The sequence below is a fragment of the Camponotus vicinus genome, unplaced genomic scaffold (assembly GCF_025532165.1).
Source record: "Camponotus vicinus isolate PSW18456_S1 unplaced genomic scaffold, iyCamVici1.0 SCAF_13, whole genome shotgun sequence".
Classification (NCBI taxonomy): Eukaryota; Metazoa; Arthropoda; class Insecta; order Hymenoptera; family Formicidae; genus Camponotus; species Camponotus vicinus.
In genome coordinates this window covers 8,655,250-8,673,051 of record NW_028141949.1, presented here as the reverse complement: position 1 = coordinate 8,673,051, position 17,802 = coordinate 8,655,250, and the positions used below count along the sequence as shown (strand labels likewise).

The window sequence follows — 17,802 nt, the reverse complement described above, 5'->3', positions numbered from 1 at the left end:
TTATAACGAGTTCTCTTTAAATTCGATTTTTGTAGGCGTAGCAGCGCGCGCAGGGTACAGCTAGTAAAAAATAAAATTTCTTATATTAGAAAAACGCTTTAAATACAGCACACAAAGAAACATATACCAAACATTAGGTTAACGATATTTTCGATATCCTTAAGAATTTATCAATTATGATACAAGAAAATAGATCATGATAGAATAAAAAAAAAGAATGAAAGGAAATAAAAGGAATAATAAAAGGGAGAAAAAAAGGAATAATAATTTTTATGTAAAATAACTTGTTATTTTCTAAATGTAGGAATTATATCTTGTTTATTTTTTTTTTTAGGACCAGTTTTTCAATAATAATTTAAACTTAGATTAAAGTTTTTATTCTGTTGTCACATGTGTCTGAACATAGTTTAAACTTTTATCTAACTATTACTGTAATACCGGTCCTTAATATTTATGTTGCCTAGTAACAAATCTATGTTTAATCAATATTTAATTTTAACGTTAAAATAGATAGACAAATAGCATAGATTCGTTATAATATATAAATATTGTAGAATAAATATTGAGAAAATAAATACCGATATAATTCGTGAAGTTTTGAAAGAACGTTACGAGTTATTTTATACGGTATGTAAAATATTTTATTTAGTTCTTTTTTCTCTCTCTCATTTCATTCTCTCTCTCTCTTTTTCTCATTTCATTCTCTCTCTCTCTTTCATTACTTTCTCTCCCTTTTATTCTCTCTCTTTCTTTTTCATTACTTTTTCTCCCTTTTATTCTCTCTCTCTTTTTCATTACTTTCTCTCCCTTTTATTCTCTCTTCTTTCTTCTTTTTCTTTCTCATTTCACTTTTTTCCTTTTTCTCTCTCTCATTACTTTCTCTCCCTTTTATTCTCTTTTATTTTATCGTGTTTAAATTTCTTGTGTTGTATCACAATTTAATAAAAATCTTAATAATTGAATATTTTGTTAACCTACTAATGTTTGGTGTGTGTTTGTTGGTACTGTGTTTAAAGCATTTATTTTATTAAAATATGAGTAATTTTAGACAATTATTTTATTTCTTATTTTCGATATCTGATTAAAATAAAATTCAGCAATATTTCATACAGCTGAATAGTGACATTAATAAATTATTCGAAAAGCAATTGATAACTTATAGTGCATATAAGATCAGATAAATAATTTGCATAATAAAACACATATCAAAATATATTTTTTATTCTATTGTATATACATGTTTATATTGTATTTCATGTGCTTTTCAGAATCATTAATTGTCACATATTTTAAAAATAAAATAAAGATGGAAGCTTCTGGAAGCAGCAGTACATCTCAAAATGTAGTAAAATTGATTGACTTAAATAATGTAAACATAATGGAATTATTAACATCAAATGAAGTTTTAGAGAACGTACAAATGTATGATTCGACTTTGTAAGTATAAAAAAGAAAAAAATTGTAAATTAATTTGTATTTTTTAAATAATTAATATTTAATTTCTTATATTGTTATTTTTTTAGTTTTTATTGTTTATTGTTTAAATTCTACTACTTAATAAAAATACTTAATAAAAATGCTATAACTTTAAATCAAATTATATGAACATTATTTTAGATAATTTAGTAAAAGTAATATTTTTTTTTCATCAGATATACAGGGTGTCCCAAAACTAACGCTCGATATTTTAAAGGCAGATTCTCTGGCCAATTTAAAAACAATTTTTCCTCAGCGAAAATGTCGTGGCACTAATAGTTTTCGAGTTATAAACGATTGAAAATAAATGGTTTTTCGCAAACTAAGGCTTATGGGAATAAAATATTAATAAAGTCACATTCTTTAGTTAATTTTAGGTAGAGTTTACTTTAATAGAATTTTAATTTAAGGCTTAGTTAGAAAGATACATGATGACAAAAATTGGGAATATGCAAAAAATAATGATCTCCCTCGACATTTTCGCTGAGGAAAAATCGTTTTTAAATTGGCCAGAGAATCTGCCTTTAAAATATCAAGAGTTAGTTTCGGGACACCCTGTAGATAATACATACCCAATAAACACTTTTCTGTAACTTTTACAGAACATTTACAAAACGGTTGTTCGCTGTTCTGGTAACCGTTATGTCAACTATTAAGTAACGTTTAGATGGAAATGTCAGCAACATTATGTCTGTATATGATATGTAATAGATACATAAAATTTAAACGTAACAGATACATAAAATTTAGGTATAAAATTACGTAACTATAACAGAATCTATTAAATATTATTTGTAACATTTACATAACATTTACAGAACAGATATTCTCCGTTCTGGTAACCATTATGTAATTTATAGGTAATAATGTTTAGGTTAAAATGTCACGTATTATATACAGCAACATTATGTTGTATATAGGCTGCATTCCGATATAAACTACTAGTGCTGAAAATCTATACCATACGTGACGTAAACTATAGGTTTTCAGTACTGGCAGTGAATATCGGAACATAGCTATAATATGTAACAAAATGACGTAACAAATATCTAAAATTTAGACATGAAATTACAAAATTAACAGAACAATCTCTCTTTAGTGTAATCATCGATAAATGTATATTAGTAATATATATATAAATATATATATATATATATATACAGGGTGTATCAGACCACCCGTGCCAGCCAAACATCTCGAAAACCAAGAACGACAGACAAAAATATTTCAGACAAAAGTTGTAGGGTTTCAAGTACCGTATTATATAGTAATATTGGTGCGACCTTGAATAGTGTTGTCAAGGTCACGTGAAGGTCATCTTAAATTTCTTAAATGGAACCCCCTATTTTTCATTACATATTCTTGTAGCATATCTCGAGGGCTTTTCAAAACACTATAATAAAGTATTTTTTCATTGAGTACTTTTCGAGTTATGAGGCTCGAAATCATTTCTTAATTTTACATAAACCGTAAAATATCTTTTTTTTTTTTTTTTTAACGAGAGAGGGGAAAAATGCTTCTTACGCACCCCCCGGTCCCCGTAGACCGGGGGAGTGTGGGGTTCGGCCTATTTAACGGCCCCTATCCACTAAAAAACCCCTCTCTTTACGCACCTCCTGGATGGTATTGACTCCCGGGCGGTACCCGCTTACGCATTATCCGCCCGGGAGCCGTTACCGTATGGCCGGTTAAGGCCCCTGTCCATTTCGGGTATCTCTCTGTACGTAGTATCCCTCGACGTGTTCATATGTGAGTATTTCTGTGTATCTGTGTGTGTGTGTGTGTCTGTGTATGTACGTGTGTATGTTTGTTAGCGTGTGTGTGTATATGTATGTGAGTTGTAAACATGTTTTGGGATATTTACGGTCTGGTATTATCTGTCTACTTTCTGGTTAATTAATTGATTTCCTATTTAATAGTGAAATCACGTAGAATCCACTGTGGTCCTTACCTAGTTTATGTAGGGATGCTTGTATGCATGAGAGTGACTGGATGAGTGTGTTATTGAATGTGTAGTGTAAACCCTTCCCCCTCACCTTATTCCCCTCACCCTACCCCCCTACCCTCTCCTACTCCTGCCCTCCACCCTCCATATCCCCCCCTGTTAGTGTATTTGTTTGCTTTGTTTGTGCGAATGTGAATGTGTGAATGTGTGAATGGTAGATGTTTGTGTGGTGAAGATGGACCTCCTACTTCTGTAGTCGCTATCGAGTAAGTCTCATTTGTGTCGAGTTCAAAGAACCGTCCAAGTCTAGTAAGTGTGTTAATTTATTTATTTACGGCGAATCGCTGTCACTATCGTCCATTCTCGCGTGTTCTCGAGCGCGCTCCTCCTCTTCCTTGGCGAGCATGACATCATCGGCGAATGTCAGGAATGCCTTCCAATTCTCTTCAGACATTAGCATCTGTCTGATGATCGTATCGATCGATAGATCCTGACCGATGAGGCTACTTAGGAGCTCTCTTTGTTCGCTCCAGTTCGGGCAACTTTGGAGCGTATGATCTAGGAAGTCATCCTCCAGCTCGCAGAATATGCACGTAGCGGTCTCAGCTTTTCCAATGCGGTGGAGGTAAGTCTGGAAGCATCCGTGTCCCGCTATGAGTTGGGTCGCATGAAAGGATAGCTCCCCATGTGACCTATCCAGCCATTGATCTAAAATTGGCTCTATGGCACGGCACGTACGCGCCCCAGCCACCTCTCGACGTTGCAGCAGCTGTTTCCATTGTCTTCTCAAGAGTATTTCTTCCTCTTTCTTTATCTCTCTTTCCTCCAGCTTATTCCACGCGTGCTCCACTGGAGCTTTAGATCACGTGCCCGCACAAATACACGGCAAAAGTATGCCGCCCGTATGTCAGCCGGAGTAATTCCCGCGAGCAGAAGAGACGCGTCTGCAGATATAGTCCGATAACCGGCTATTACTCTGATCGCCATAGTACGTTGTAAACGGCGCAGTTTGTCCCTGATTCTTCTATTGGTGGTGGCCTCGCTCCATATGGGAGCCCCATAGTTGATGATAGATCCTATTACATGCGCGTACAACTTACGCTTTCTCTCACGAGGACCGCGAAGATTCGGCATAAGCGCGCTTAAGGCACGACTCACCCGAGAAACTTTGCTTTCGACGTAGTTAAAATGGTCGATGAATGTCCATTCTCTATCTAGTATAAGCCCCAGATATTTGATGGAGGGTTCCATCTTAACTATTTCGCGATCTATATACACGCAATGTAAATTATTGTACATATTGTATTTTTCTATCTTAGATTTAGTATTGAACGCTATCACGCCGGTTTTACTGGCCGCTATCTTTAATCCAAGAGTCTTGATTCTGTTAATGACTTTGCTCACCTGCAAGTTAGCCTTAGCAATTGCAGCCTCGATGGTTGTCGCTTTCGCCAATACGAGAGTATCGTCGGCGTAGCCCAATACTAATGTATCCTCTTCAAATGGGGTTCTCAGCACTTGATCGTAAGCTATGTTCCACAGGGTCGGTCCGAGGACCGATCCCTGTGGAACTCCAGCTGTTACTTGTCTAGTAATCGTTTTTCCCTCGATAGTTGGGTACTCGATTTTCCTATGTGATAAATAGCTACTGATGATTTTTCGCAGATACAACGGGAATGATTTTTCTCTCATCGCATTTCTTATATTGCTCCAGCGCACTGAATTAAATGCGTTAGTTATATCTAGGCTTAATCCTACGACGATTTCTCCGTTGATTCGCGCCTCTGTAACCATTTCCTTGACTATCAGTAATGCATCACACGTTGATGTATGCTTGCGGAATCCAAATTGGCATGCCGCAAGTCTCGATTCCGGGTGTTGTATCATCCAGTCTTGGATCCTATTTTCGATAACGCGTTCTAGCGTTTTGCCTAACTCGCTCAGTAGGCATATAGGGCGAGCCTTGATTTCAGAAGGATCAAACACCCCTTTAGGGATCAGTATTAATAAAGATTGTTTCCATGTCTTCGGAAAGATGCCATTTCGCAAGCACGCATTATACACCTGAACAAGTTTTTTCAAAAATTCCGGAGGGATTCTCTTCAGAAATACGGACTTGACTCCGTCAATACCTGGGGCTTTGTTAGCTCCCGCTTTTCTTTTTAGAATATTATTGACTTCTTCCGTACTTATGTTATATTCTTCGAGCCACTGTTCGTCGGTAGCGTCATCAGATGCGCCCTCATCCCAGTAAGGATCTTGTGGGAACAGTTTATCTACCACTTGTTCGAGTACTTCTAATGGAAGAGTTTCACTAAAGCTGGGGTTACTTCTCCTTAGCTTCTTCATTATTATACGGTATGGGAGGCCCCAGGGGTCCTTATCTATTGACTGGATGAGCTCGTCCCAGGCTTTAGTTTTAGCTCTTTTTATCTATGTACATAGCTCTTTTTTAATTGTTCTATATTCCTCTTCTTTTTGTAATATAGTATTAAGTAGACCATTACGCTTCTCTTTCTGCCATTGTCTTCTGGCTCGATTACACGATGCTCGCAACTCGGCGATGTGCGCATTCCACCAGTACGCGCTCTCTTTTCGTACCGGAACTATTACAGGCATGCTATAGTGGCACGCCTCTTCAAGCACCTCTTGTGTCCAGTTTTGGCTAAGAAATTATGATATATTCTTGGATATCATATAAAAATTGTGTAATACGAGACAAAAGTAAATCATCAAATCTCAATGTAAACAAAACAATACAGTTGTGATAATAAATGTTATTATGTTGTGTAAAAATTCATACGGTATTGATGTATAACAATTATAGATATTAATATATAAGAAAAACATCATTTATAAATGTCCTCAAAAATATTGTTATATATAAATTATTTGTACATACATTTGTATATACATTTGCGAAGTCCTCGAAAACAAAAATTTGTTGTACATTACTGTAAAAATCAAGATAAAGGAAAATAGATTGTAATGTATATATCAGAAACCGACACTCTTTGCACGTATGCAAAGAAACTATTAAATTTTTCATAGTCCTCAAAAACGTCAATTAACATATATACAGGGTGAGCCATTTTAATTAATGCACGCAATTATTTCGGAAACAAAGCATTTAAGAGAAAAATGTTTCAGACAAAAGTTTTATGGTTCCGAGGGGGCCATAAGTTGGTATCATTGGTTTGACCTTGAAGAGTTATTTGAAGGTCACATGAAGGTCACCTTCAATTTCTTAAATGGAACCGACTATTTGTCATTGCATATTCTTGTATCTTATCTCGAGAGCTTTCCAAAACACTATAATTAAGTACCTTTTCGTTAAGTACTTTTTGAGTTATGAGGCTTGAAATAATTTCTTAATTTTACATAAACCGTAAAATATCTTGTAAAATATTCATTTTTCGATTATCTTATCTTAATACTTTTATGTACAAAATAATGAGAGGAATCAATTGGTGTAAAGAAAACACATAGTTGTTTTTAAGAAAAAATATGGAATTGTTAATTGCAAATTATATATTTTTTCTTAAAAACAACTATGTGTTTTCTTTACACCAATTGATTCCTCTCATTATTTTGTACATAAAAGTATTAAGATAAGATAATCGAAAAATGAATATTTTACAAGATATTTTACGGTTTATGTAAAATTAAGAAATTATTTCAAGCCTCATAACTCAAAAAGTACTTAACGAAAAGGTACTTAATTATAGTGTTTTGGAAAGCTTTCGAGATAAGCTACAAGAATATGCAATGACAAATAGTAGGTTCCACTTAAGAAATTGACGGTGACCTTCATGTGACCTTCAAATAACTCTTCAAGGTCAAACCAATGATACCATCTTATGGCCCCCTCGAAACCATAAAACTTTTGTCTGAAACATTTTTCTCTAAAATGCTTCGTTTCCGAAATAATTGCGTGCGTTAATTAAAATGGCTCACCCTGTATATATATATATATATATATATATATATATATATATATATATATATACACAGGGTGTCCCATTTTAATGTCCCACCCCAAATAACTTTCTTATTTTTAATTTCAGAAAAAGATGTTTCAGACAAAAGTTGTATGGTTTCAAGGGGGACATAAGGCGGTGTCATTAGTTTGACCTTGAATAGTTGCTTCAAGGTCACGTAAAGGTCACCTTCAATTTTTTAAACGAAACCTCTTACTTCCTTTTGCATATTCTTGTAGCTTATCTCGAGAGCTTTTCAAAACACTATAATTAAGTACATTTTCGTTAAGTACTTTTTGAGTTATGAGGGTTGAAATAATTTCTTAATTTTACATAAACCGTAAAATATCTTGTAAAATATTCATTTTATGATTATCTTCCCTTAATACTTTTACATACAAAATAATGAGAGGAATCAATTGGTGTAAAGAAAAAAACATAGTTGTTTTGAAGAAAAAATATGTAATTTGCAATTAACAATTCCATATTTTTTCTTAAAAACAACTATGTGTTTTCTTTACACCAATTGATTCCTCTCATTATTTTGTACATAAAAGTATTAAGGTAAGATAATCGAAAAATGAATATTTTACAAGATATTTTACGGTTTATGTAAAATTAAGAAATTATTTCTAGCCTCATAACTCAAAAAGTACTTAACGAAAATGTACTTAATTATAGTGTTTTGGAAAGCTCTCGAGATAAGCTACAAGAATATGCAAAAGGAAGTAAGAGGTTTCGTTTAAAAAATTGAAGGTGACCTTTACGTGACCTTGAAGCAACTATTCAAGGTCAAACTAATGACACCGCCTTATGTCCCCCTTGAAACCATACAACTTTTGTCTGAAACATCTTTTTCTAAAATTAAAAATAAGAAAGTTATTTGGGGTGGGACATTAAAATGGGACACCCTGTATATATGTTAATTGACGTTTTTGAGGACTATGAAAAATTTAATAGTTTCTTTGCATACGTGCAAAGAGTGTCGGTTTCTGATATATACATTACAATCTATTTTCCTTTATCTTGATTTTTACAGTAATGTACAACAAATTTTTGTTTTCGAGGACTTCGCAAATGTATATACAAATGTATATACAAATAATTTATATATAACAATATTTTTGAGGACATTTATAAATGATGTTTTTCTTATATATTAATATCTATAATTGTTATACATCAATACCGTATGAATTTTTACACAACATAATAACATTTATTATCACAACTGTATTATTTTGTTTACATTGAGATTTGATGATTTACTTTTGTCTCTTATTACACAATTTTTATATGATATCCAAGAATATATATCATAATTTCTTTTTGTTACGGTTATGTTGAACATAAAGTTATATCGCTAAACGCACAGAATGTTTTATTGATAAAAGTGATCGATATTTGTACTGCTTCATTATGCGATTCAGGTTTTCATTATCATTCATAATACCGTTCACTTGATAAAATTAATATAAACTAATAAAAACTAATATAATAAATTAATATAAACTAATATAAAGACGTTACTATTTTGCGAAAATAGAATATACAGCAGCTTTTAAAATAAAAAAGAAAGATAATAGCGTTTCGTCTAAAGCAGCCCTATCCGACTTAAGCTTACACCTGTTCAGTTAATGACCAAAATGTTGTACGTGATTCCACAATCAAGTTGGTCGGTGCGACTAATGCAATAGGTGTGACCGGGCAATCGTGAACTAATTTCATAATTTTTAAGAACAGTTTTATTATCATCCCAGCATCAACAGCTCAGATATAAAAATATATCCAGAGATTATCCATGAGGACATCCAAAAGACATAAAACATCCTTTGGATGTTCTCTCCGGAGGTTTTTTCGACATATATGCTGTTGTTCTAGGTTATGTTGTCGATTTGCGTAACATATTATGTAATTGTCTAGAATTCTGTAACAATAACGATATTATCGTTAAAGAACATATTCGTAAATATTTATTAAATATCTCTCTAAGAAGTGAATATTATATAGACACAGGATGTCCGGTAATAGTCGCATTGTCATGTGCTGATAGAGCGAGTTAAACTGAATAGAAAAGTTCTTCACCATTTTGCAATTTTCACAATAATTAATCAGATATTAATTTATAAAGACTAACCAATGCGCGCAAGTAGAAGCGCGCGGCGTGTCGGCCGCCTTCACGCGCGGCGAGAAGAGCCGTCCCGTAACATCCCAGGTAGCATTAATGTCCATTCGATGTCTATAAGTTATCGTTTTAAGGTTGCCTTTACGATTTTACTATAAGATAACCTATGTATGTCTTTAAATCGATATCTATTTAACTGTTGCCTTAATGGTGTCTTTTTTATGATATCTTAACAAAGAGAAAGACTGTTGTCTAAAAGTTAGCATATCGTTAAATCTGATAAATGTCTATTTTAATACATCAAAAAGTTATCAATTTATTGTTATCCAAAATATCTCTATGAAAGTTGTCCAAAAGATATCTTTCGATTTTATTACAGTCCGAAAGATGTCACCAATCAGATATCATAATGATCGCATTCAGCGGACTCGACAATTGGGCAAATCACTATAGGTTTTCCAATGTAATTCGACGCTGACTGGCCGGATCTGAAAGTAGAAATCAATCATTCGATTGCTGTATATACTTAACGGTTGAGTCCATTGTGCTGCTTCTTTGCCTCTCGAATTGCGTATTTTGCAGAAGGAAAAAGTTATAGAGTATAAAAATATTTTAAAAACATTTACGATATACACGTAAGTATATATTATTAATTTATTATCAGTTTATTATCATTCGCATTTTTAATATATACGAATATATGCTATATACTTTAGAAATTCATAAAGAACACGTGTACTTTTTAGGTTATATTGGAACAATTATACTACTACATTTACTACTACATTACTACTACTACAAATTTGCTCGGGAAGCTTAAGTGAGTACAAATATTTTTGTAAATATATTCTGTTTTATTTAACGGTTGAATAGCTAATACATGATTATGGGTCCCCCGTTGAAACCATTTCTTAAGGTTTCGCGAAGACAGCAAAGACGACGAATACGCGCTCTTTTGCAAATTGATAATAATTCGTTATATCTTGCAAATAATATTGTGTCTAATCCTATATGTCTTCCTTGTTCATCAACAGTTGGTGCACCTATTCTTAACGTTCGTCATGAAATCGGTCAGTTTTTTAATAATCCTGAGCATTTTAATGCTGCAGATCTTAATGCGTTGGTCAATGAAAGATCCACAGCGTTGACTAACAAAGATGCTCAAATAAATGTTTCAGCTCAATCTTCTTCTTCTTCTTATGTAGAAGTGATTCAGACTCATTTGACTGATACTCGTCCCCCTGATCTTCGAGCTTTTCTTGCTCATTGGGCAATTCAAAATAAAGTACCTCAATCTGTTGTAAATAATCTTTTGATAGGGTTGCAGAAATTTGGTCATCCTGAGCTTCCATCTGATAGCAGGACATTATGTAACACGCCAAACAGAATCAATATACAAGCTCTCGCTGGAGGTACTTATGCTCATTATGGCTTAGAGAAGGCATTGAAAGAACAATTGCGATATATATTCCTACAGCGTATTTCTGACACAAGAATTCCTGTGATTCTTCAAATTAATATTAATATCGATGGATTACCTCTGTCAAAGAGTTCAAAGAGTCAATTGTGGCCTATATTGGGTAAAGTTGTCGGAACTCAGAATCAATTTATCGAACCATTTCTTATTGGTGCGTTTCATGGAAATAGCAAGCCTTCCTCTGTTGCTCAATTTCTGGAAACATTTATCGCAGAATACACAAAATTAAACAGTGAGGGTTTCATGTACGAAAATCGAAATTATTTTGTACAATTGAACGCAGTTCTTGCTACTCCTGCACGAAATTTCATCGCTTGCTTCCCTGCTCATAACAGTCGTTGTGCTAAGTGTGTTCAATCCGGTGAAACTATTAATGGACGACGAATATTTGAAGAAACAAATTCGCCTTTGAGAACTAATGCTTCTTTTAGAGAAGGATTACCTGCTGCATATCAAAATGTTATCTCTCCTTTTGAAACCATAGGTGTTGATATGATTAAGCAATTTCCTCTTGATTACATGCATTTGTTGTGTTTAGGAACGATGAAAAAACTTATTTTAATCTGGATTCGTGTTATGGGAAAATCCGTCAACGCATTAACTAAATTTGCCGCATTTAATAATTTTTATTGTAGTTTTGCTAAATTTATTCCAGCAGAATTTTCACGAAGTCCGCGTTCTTTAGAAGAAGTTGCTCAGTGGAAGGCGACAGAGTTTCGATTGTTTTTATTGTATTTGGGTCCTGCGGTTTTGCAATATTTTTTGGAAAAACCTTATATCATACATTTTAATGCTCTTAACTGTGCCGTTAGAATTCTTTGTGATCCAAGGGAATGTGTACGCAATAATAGATATGCTCAAGATCTTATGATTTATTTCGTGAATAATATGGAACTTTTGTATGGCAAAGAAACATTAATTTATAACATTCATAATTTAATTCACATTCCGATGGATGTTTTAAATCATGGACCTCTGGATTCTTTTAGTTGTTTTTTATTTGAAAATTTTTTGCAGAAAATTAAATTAATGATCAAAGGTGGTGCTCAGCCTGTAGCGCAAATAATGAAAAGAATAACAGAACGATCGATTCATTTTATACCTTCAACTAACTGCATTAAAACTAATTACAATTTAAACAAAAGGAAGAATTGGTTAGATAATCAATTTCCAAAAGGATATACTGATCCCCATCGGGAGATTCAATTTCGAGATTTTTTATTAACTGACAAGAGTCCTAATAATTGTTGCTATCTATCGGATAAGAGCGTTGTTCTCATCCAACATATATGTTACCACGAAGGGATTCCTGTTATTATTGGTCGCAAATTTATTAATACTCATTCTATTCCTAATTATCCGTGCGATTCTTGCAGTTTAGGTATTTTTGAAGGTCGCGAGCTTTCCGAATCTCAGACATGGAACATAGATTACATTGACAGAAAAGGCTTCGTTGTTCCGTATAACACTGATTGTGTATATATTTTCCCTATGATTCACAGTGACACATAAAAATATATCTTCTGGCTTTTTATTTCTTCCTTATTAATATTATTTATCTGCATCTGACTGCATGGTAAGAATCACATTGACTGATTGTCGCATAGCCGTATGTTTGCATGAGACTACATTTTATCATATGATATTTAGAACATGTAATTATATATTTCCATTTACAGATTTAACATCATGAGACGTCGGAGGAAATGGTTGCCAATCTTTCAATCCAATCTTGTACGAAGGAATCGCTGTAACCGCTCACAATATGTTACATTTTCCCGACAACAATATATGATATTCTACAATATTTTACTGGTCATTTTACAGGTTTGACACAAATACTTGGATGAGAGTGCAGATTTAATTTTGATTTAATTTTGATTTGCATGGCAGATTACTTGATTTTGATTTGATTTTAATTGTTGTTATATATTTGATATTATTTGGTTTCATGCTTTTCTCGGTATCGGTTTATAATATTGCTCTATTTTTATATACTGATCATTTTGCACATTTCACTGAGATGATAGATTTAATTTTAATTTAATTATTTTAATTTTGATTTGATTTTAATTTTATTTCGATTTATATGCCTTGATTTAACTTTGATTTTATTTAAATGTTATTTAATATTATTTTGATTTTATTTGAATGTTATGTTATTTATTATCCACTTCATGGTGTTTTTTTATTTCGATTTGTATGCCTTGATTTAACTTTGATTTTATTTAAATATTATTTAATATTATTTTGATTTATGTTATTTAATATTATTTTTATTTTATTTGAATGTTATGTTATTTATTATCCACTTCATGGTGTTTTTTATAATATTTATAATATTTACTCTATATTTCATATTGATCATTTCACAAATTTGACATAAATATATGAATGAGATTGTGTAGATTTAATTTTATTATAATTTTATTTTAATTTGCATACAACAGATTGATTTCATTTTGATTTTGTTTAGATTTATGTTGTTATGTATTTGATATTGTCTGGCTTCAATGGTCCTTATCGTTTTATAACATTGTTCCATTTTTATTTTATTAAGTTTTGATGTGATTGTCTTGCTCCCCTCTGTCGTGTCTCTTATAGATGTCTCTTACGGATTTCAGTAGATATGGGTGGTGCTATTTCTTAATTATCATGCGTATAAATATTATATTGAATTAAACTAAAAATAAGAAGTATCATTATTAAATTTGTTCTTATATATATTGTGTAGGATATGACATCTACTCAGAAGATCACGAAAAAAAAGAGACTAAATCCAAAACAAATATGTGAAGAATTGTGTAAGTATTTGATCATATGTCAGTATTCATCACAATTGAACTGATTATCAATATACATAGTAATATTCTACATTAAATTTTCTTCATTTTTTGCAGCTAATTCAAAGATTATGTACCTTCCGCCTAGAAATTTTATAGGTATATACATTATATATTAAATATCTTATGAAAAATTTTATAAGATCTAAATTATGTATAAAAAAATTATGGTGTACTTTATATTGTAGAAAATGAAAGCGTGGCTAACATCTCAAATATTAAAATAATCGACAGCAATTATGCTCAAAACATGAAACAGTTACAAAGTCCGAAAGATATTCAAAAATATTTCTCGGGCAAGAGCGTCCCAATAGAGAGTATAGAAACGGAAGAGGAAGGACAAAGTAAAATTAATATTAATAAACTGTCCGAACATTATATTCGAAATAAAATAAATCTGACACCAAAATCTTTTACTTTACAGATGAAAATATAGTAGAGGAGGAATATCTTTTGGATCAAATGTACATAGAAAATAATGAAGAGGATGAAGAAGATACTACTCAAAGCAATCAAATTATTCGAGAAAACACTTTACACAATGCAAGATGTTGCAGTAAGTATAAAAAACTTTTTATAACACTTATATCTGTAAATCTATAGATTATTATTATATATTTTATTTTTCAGAAGATTGTCGAGAAGAGCGAAAACGTTTTGAAGAACGAATACTCAGAAAATTAAATGAATTATTAGAAATAGCACGTAATTCTAATCCATTCGAATTACCAAAACGCAATTATTTACTTCTGCCCCCGATGCCATTCAATGATATCAATGCGTTACAACAATTTGATCTTGAGCTAAAAAACAATGAGCAAATGCGAAATCAGTTTGTAAGTATACGAGTATTCTGAAACTGCGATATATCGTTTATTTAATAATAATTAATTGTTTAATCGGTATCTTTTAGACACAGAAAATTCAAGATATCGGTGGAAAAACGGTTCAAAAAGCGGTAAAATTTTCGATGGAAGTGATTATGACAGATGACTTAACTCAAAAAGTCGTTTGGACTCTTGGAGCTGAGAATACTCAAAAAATATCAAAATTTACGTTTCCGTATCTTATTATTGGTACGTATACACACACACATACACAATATATATATACATGATACATATTGTTTCAATATTTTAGAATGAGATTTCATTTTACATTTGTCGGCGTTGTTGGACTTATCGATTGGCTATTAGATATATAATTTTTAGAATTCTGATAGAATCTCATATATTTCCTATCCAATAATCAACTAAAACGTCCAACAACGTCGACAAACGTTAAATGAAATCTCATTCACAGCCTTATTGAGTTCTTCGTCGTGAAGAAGTTACTACGTTTCGTCATATCATTCTGATAATATTTATCCATTAATTTTTTCAGATGTAATACGTAATGCATTTCCCGGGACAACGATAAAAACCGTCGAGGATCGAATTGCCGATTGGCTTCGCCGTGGGGGCGATAGAAAAAAAGCTGCGGATAAACGACGAGAACGCCACCACCAGTGAAAACATTTATTCCGTATTAATAACGCAAAACAGTTTTTCTTCGTTGATATGTCGAGCAAGCCTATTATCGAAGATGCATTTTCTAAGTTCGATGAAGAATTTCCGTAATTACATAGCGATATTTAGGTAAAGATTAATTTTTACATTTGGGGGAGATTGTGCGTGATTGATGCTGCGTGAATTGGCAAGAGTTATCGATAAGTAAATCGATAAAGAGTACTCCCGGTGGTTCGTCATGATTCTAAACGTAATATCGCGTTAGATTATATACACATGTAGTTAACGATTGCACGTATACCAATGTTCGCGTTAATGTTTAAACCGATATAAAGAAACGCAACGCAGAAAAGATCGACATAGAGATTCGCACATCGGGCACATATCCTCGTTGTAATATATAATATAATATCGCAAAATTCGCTGCGAATGTATGGATGTTGTTTCGGGATGGCGAAGGGGAGAAGTAGAATTTTCAGGCATATTTTTTTTTTCGAGAGAAATATTAAATATTAAATACGATAATTATTATTATTATTATATATGTATATATATATATACACAGTATGCTTGTTTTAAGTGCATACACTCAGTTATTTTTTTAAATAATAGTTAATAATAATGATTAATAATTATTTTTTATATATAAGTTTGCTTAAATAATAGTAATAATAATAATTCATAAAGTTTATTTTTTTAAATAATAGAATTTCTTCGTTCATATGTAAAAGCAATATAGTATCTTATAAACGACTATTTCGCTTTATTGCATATTATTGAATTACTTATTTCTAATTTGTGATATTTATTTCATATGTTAAGTAATATAAATATTCTTTTTTTTATTTGAGTTTTATTTACTTTTGAATGTGTCAGTTTTTGAATGTGCAATGAAGACTGTTTTTCATGAATAAAATATTTTGATTATTTTAAATAGCTTTTGATATCCGAAATATAAGATAGTGAGCAAGTAATAAAAGTTTGTTATTTGAAATACGGATGTATATAATACGAAGTTAATTGTTAATTAAAATTATTAATATATAGTTAACAATCAACTATATATACATAATATACATCTGTATTTCAGATAACAAACTTTTATTATCTGCTTGCATCTGTCCCATATATCCTGTAAATAAAATAATTTTTAGGTAACTGATTGATGCCATTTAGATGCCTTTTGTTAACCTTTTTTAAATGTCTATAAGACATCTATTGGATAACGGCATTATACATATTTGTCTGTTTTATGTCTTTAAAAAGATATCTTTCGATTCTAACGATTCGATAACTTTACGTTGACTTATCGACAGCTGATAAAAGTTGACCATATGCTGGCAATTTGGTTACAGTTACAAGTTTTCTTATAGTTGGCGTTCGGATACAAATAAGTTGTCATTTAAGCGGACATTAGTGATACTATTTGTGCTACAAAAAGGCATCTTTTTTGCCAACTAAAAAGTCATCCAGATCTTTTTTTGGTTGTCCTTTTAATGTCATTTTGATATCATTTTGCTACCTGGGATGCTACTAGACAAGCATAAAAATCCTTAAGCCCAGGTCTACAATAGTAGACCTATAGGTGTAATAAGCTTTAAGCCGTAAGAAATTAATCATATATTCAATTATTCTTCTCATACTCTACTGTGATTAATCAATATCTTACGATTTAAAGCTTACTACACCTATTGTAGACTCGGGTTAATCAGAGATTGGACAATGTCATCGTTGGGGAATACCGGATATGACGTTTCTGATGGCAGCTTATTTTGATTGTTAAATAAATACAAGAATATAATGTAAGATTTCATTTGAGTAATGAATATAAAACACAACATGTATTAAGAAAGAATTACAAACAACTGCTCATGGCTTCTGAATTTGCAATCTACATAAAAATACATAATGCATAGCCACGAGCATAACTCATTGTCCGGTCCTAAAGAAAAGTCTTTTTCTTTTTGAAAACACGATTCACTTTTCTTTAGGATCAGCTACAATGAGTTATGCCCGTGGCTATGCATTATGTATTTTTATGTAGATTGCAAATTCAGAAGCCATGAGCAGAATGCAGGTATCACAGTGCATGCGCTATGACTTCTGCATTCTGCTCATGGCTCCTGCAATTTTATGTACTTCCACCTTTACTCTCCTTATGACTTTATGTAGATAGTATTTATATTGCGCTTCCGCCTAGTTGACTTTAAAACTGCAACCGTATCTACGACTGAACGACCACTGAACTATATATAAACTGGAATGGGAACTGCCATTGTAAATACATAAGCGGACAGCGAGCCTGAGATAGATGGATGTTCAGGGCAGGGTGTCTCGCTCACACGCATATACGCACATGCGCACATCTTGGACAGTACAAGCAGATCTAAGAGGATGAAATGAGACACCATGCCCTGAAGATTGTTTTGTCTCGGCTCGCGAAAAGCT

General features: G+C 32.2%; 1 protein-coding gene and 1 long non-coding RNA gene across 3 annotated transcripts; both read left to right on the top strand.

Moving 5' to 3' along the window:
- The first annotated feature begins 594 nt into the window (after window positions 1-594).
- Window positions 595-10,011, top strand: LOC145964025 (uncharacterized). Its single transcript, XR_014436328.1, has 3 exons — window positions 595-627; window positions 1,269-1,437; window positions 9,906-10,011. It is a non-coding gene; the product is annotated as an uncharacterized LOC145964025 (long non-coding RNA).
- Window positions 10,012-10,053: 42 nt separating this feature from the next.
- Window positions 10,054-16,288, top strand: LOC145964108 (uncharacterized). 2 transcript variants are annotated; one of them, XM_083086517.1, is made up of 10 exons: window positions 10,054-10,161; window positions 10,273-10,346; window positions 12,683-12,830; window positions 13,738-13,807; window positions 13,904-13,945; window positions 14,035-14,190; window positions 14,271-14,402; window positions 14,477-14,682; window positions 14,760-14,922; window positions 15,230-16,288. In XM_083086517.1, exons 3-10 carry the CDS (start codon window positions 12,693-12,695, stop codon window positions 15,355-15,357), a joined length of 1,035 nt encoding a protein of 344 aa, XP_082942643.1. In that variant the 5' UTR covers window positions 10,054-10,161; window positions 10,273-10,346; window positions 12,683-12,692; the 3' UTR covers window positions 15,358-16,288. The 2 variants fall into 2 exon arrangements, with proteins under 2 accessions (XP_082942643.1, XP_082942644.1); XM_083086518.1 differs by lacking the exons at window positions 10,054-10,161; window positions 10,273-10,346 and having other exon boundaries at window positions 12,201-12,830.
- The last annotated feature ends 1,514 nt before the right edge of the window (window positions 16,289-17,802 follow it).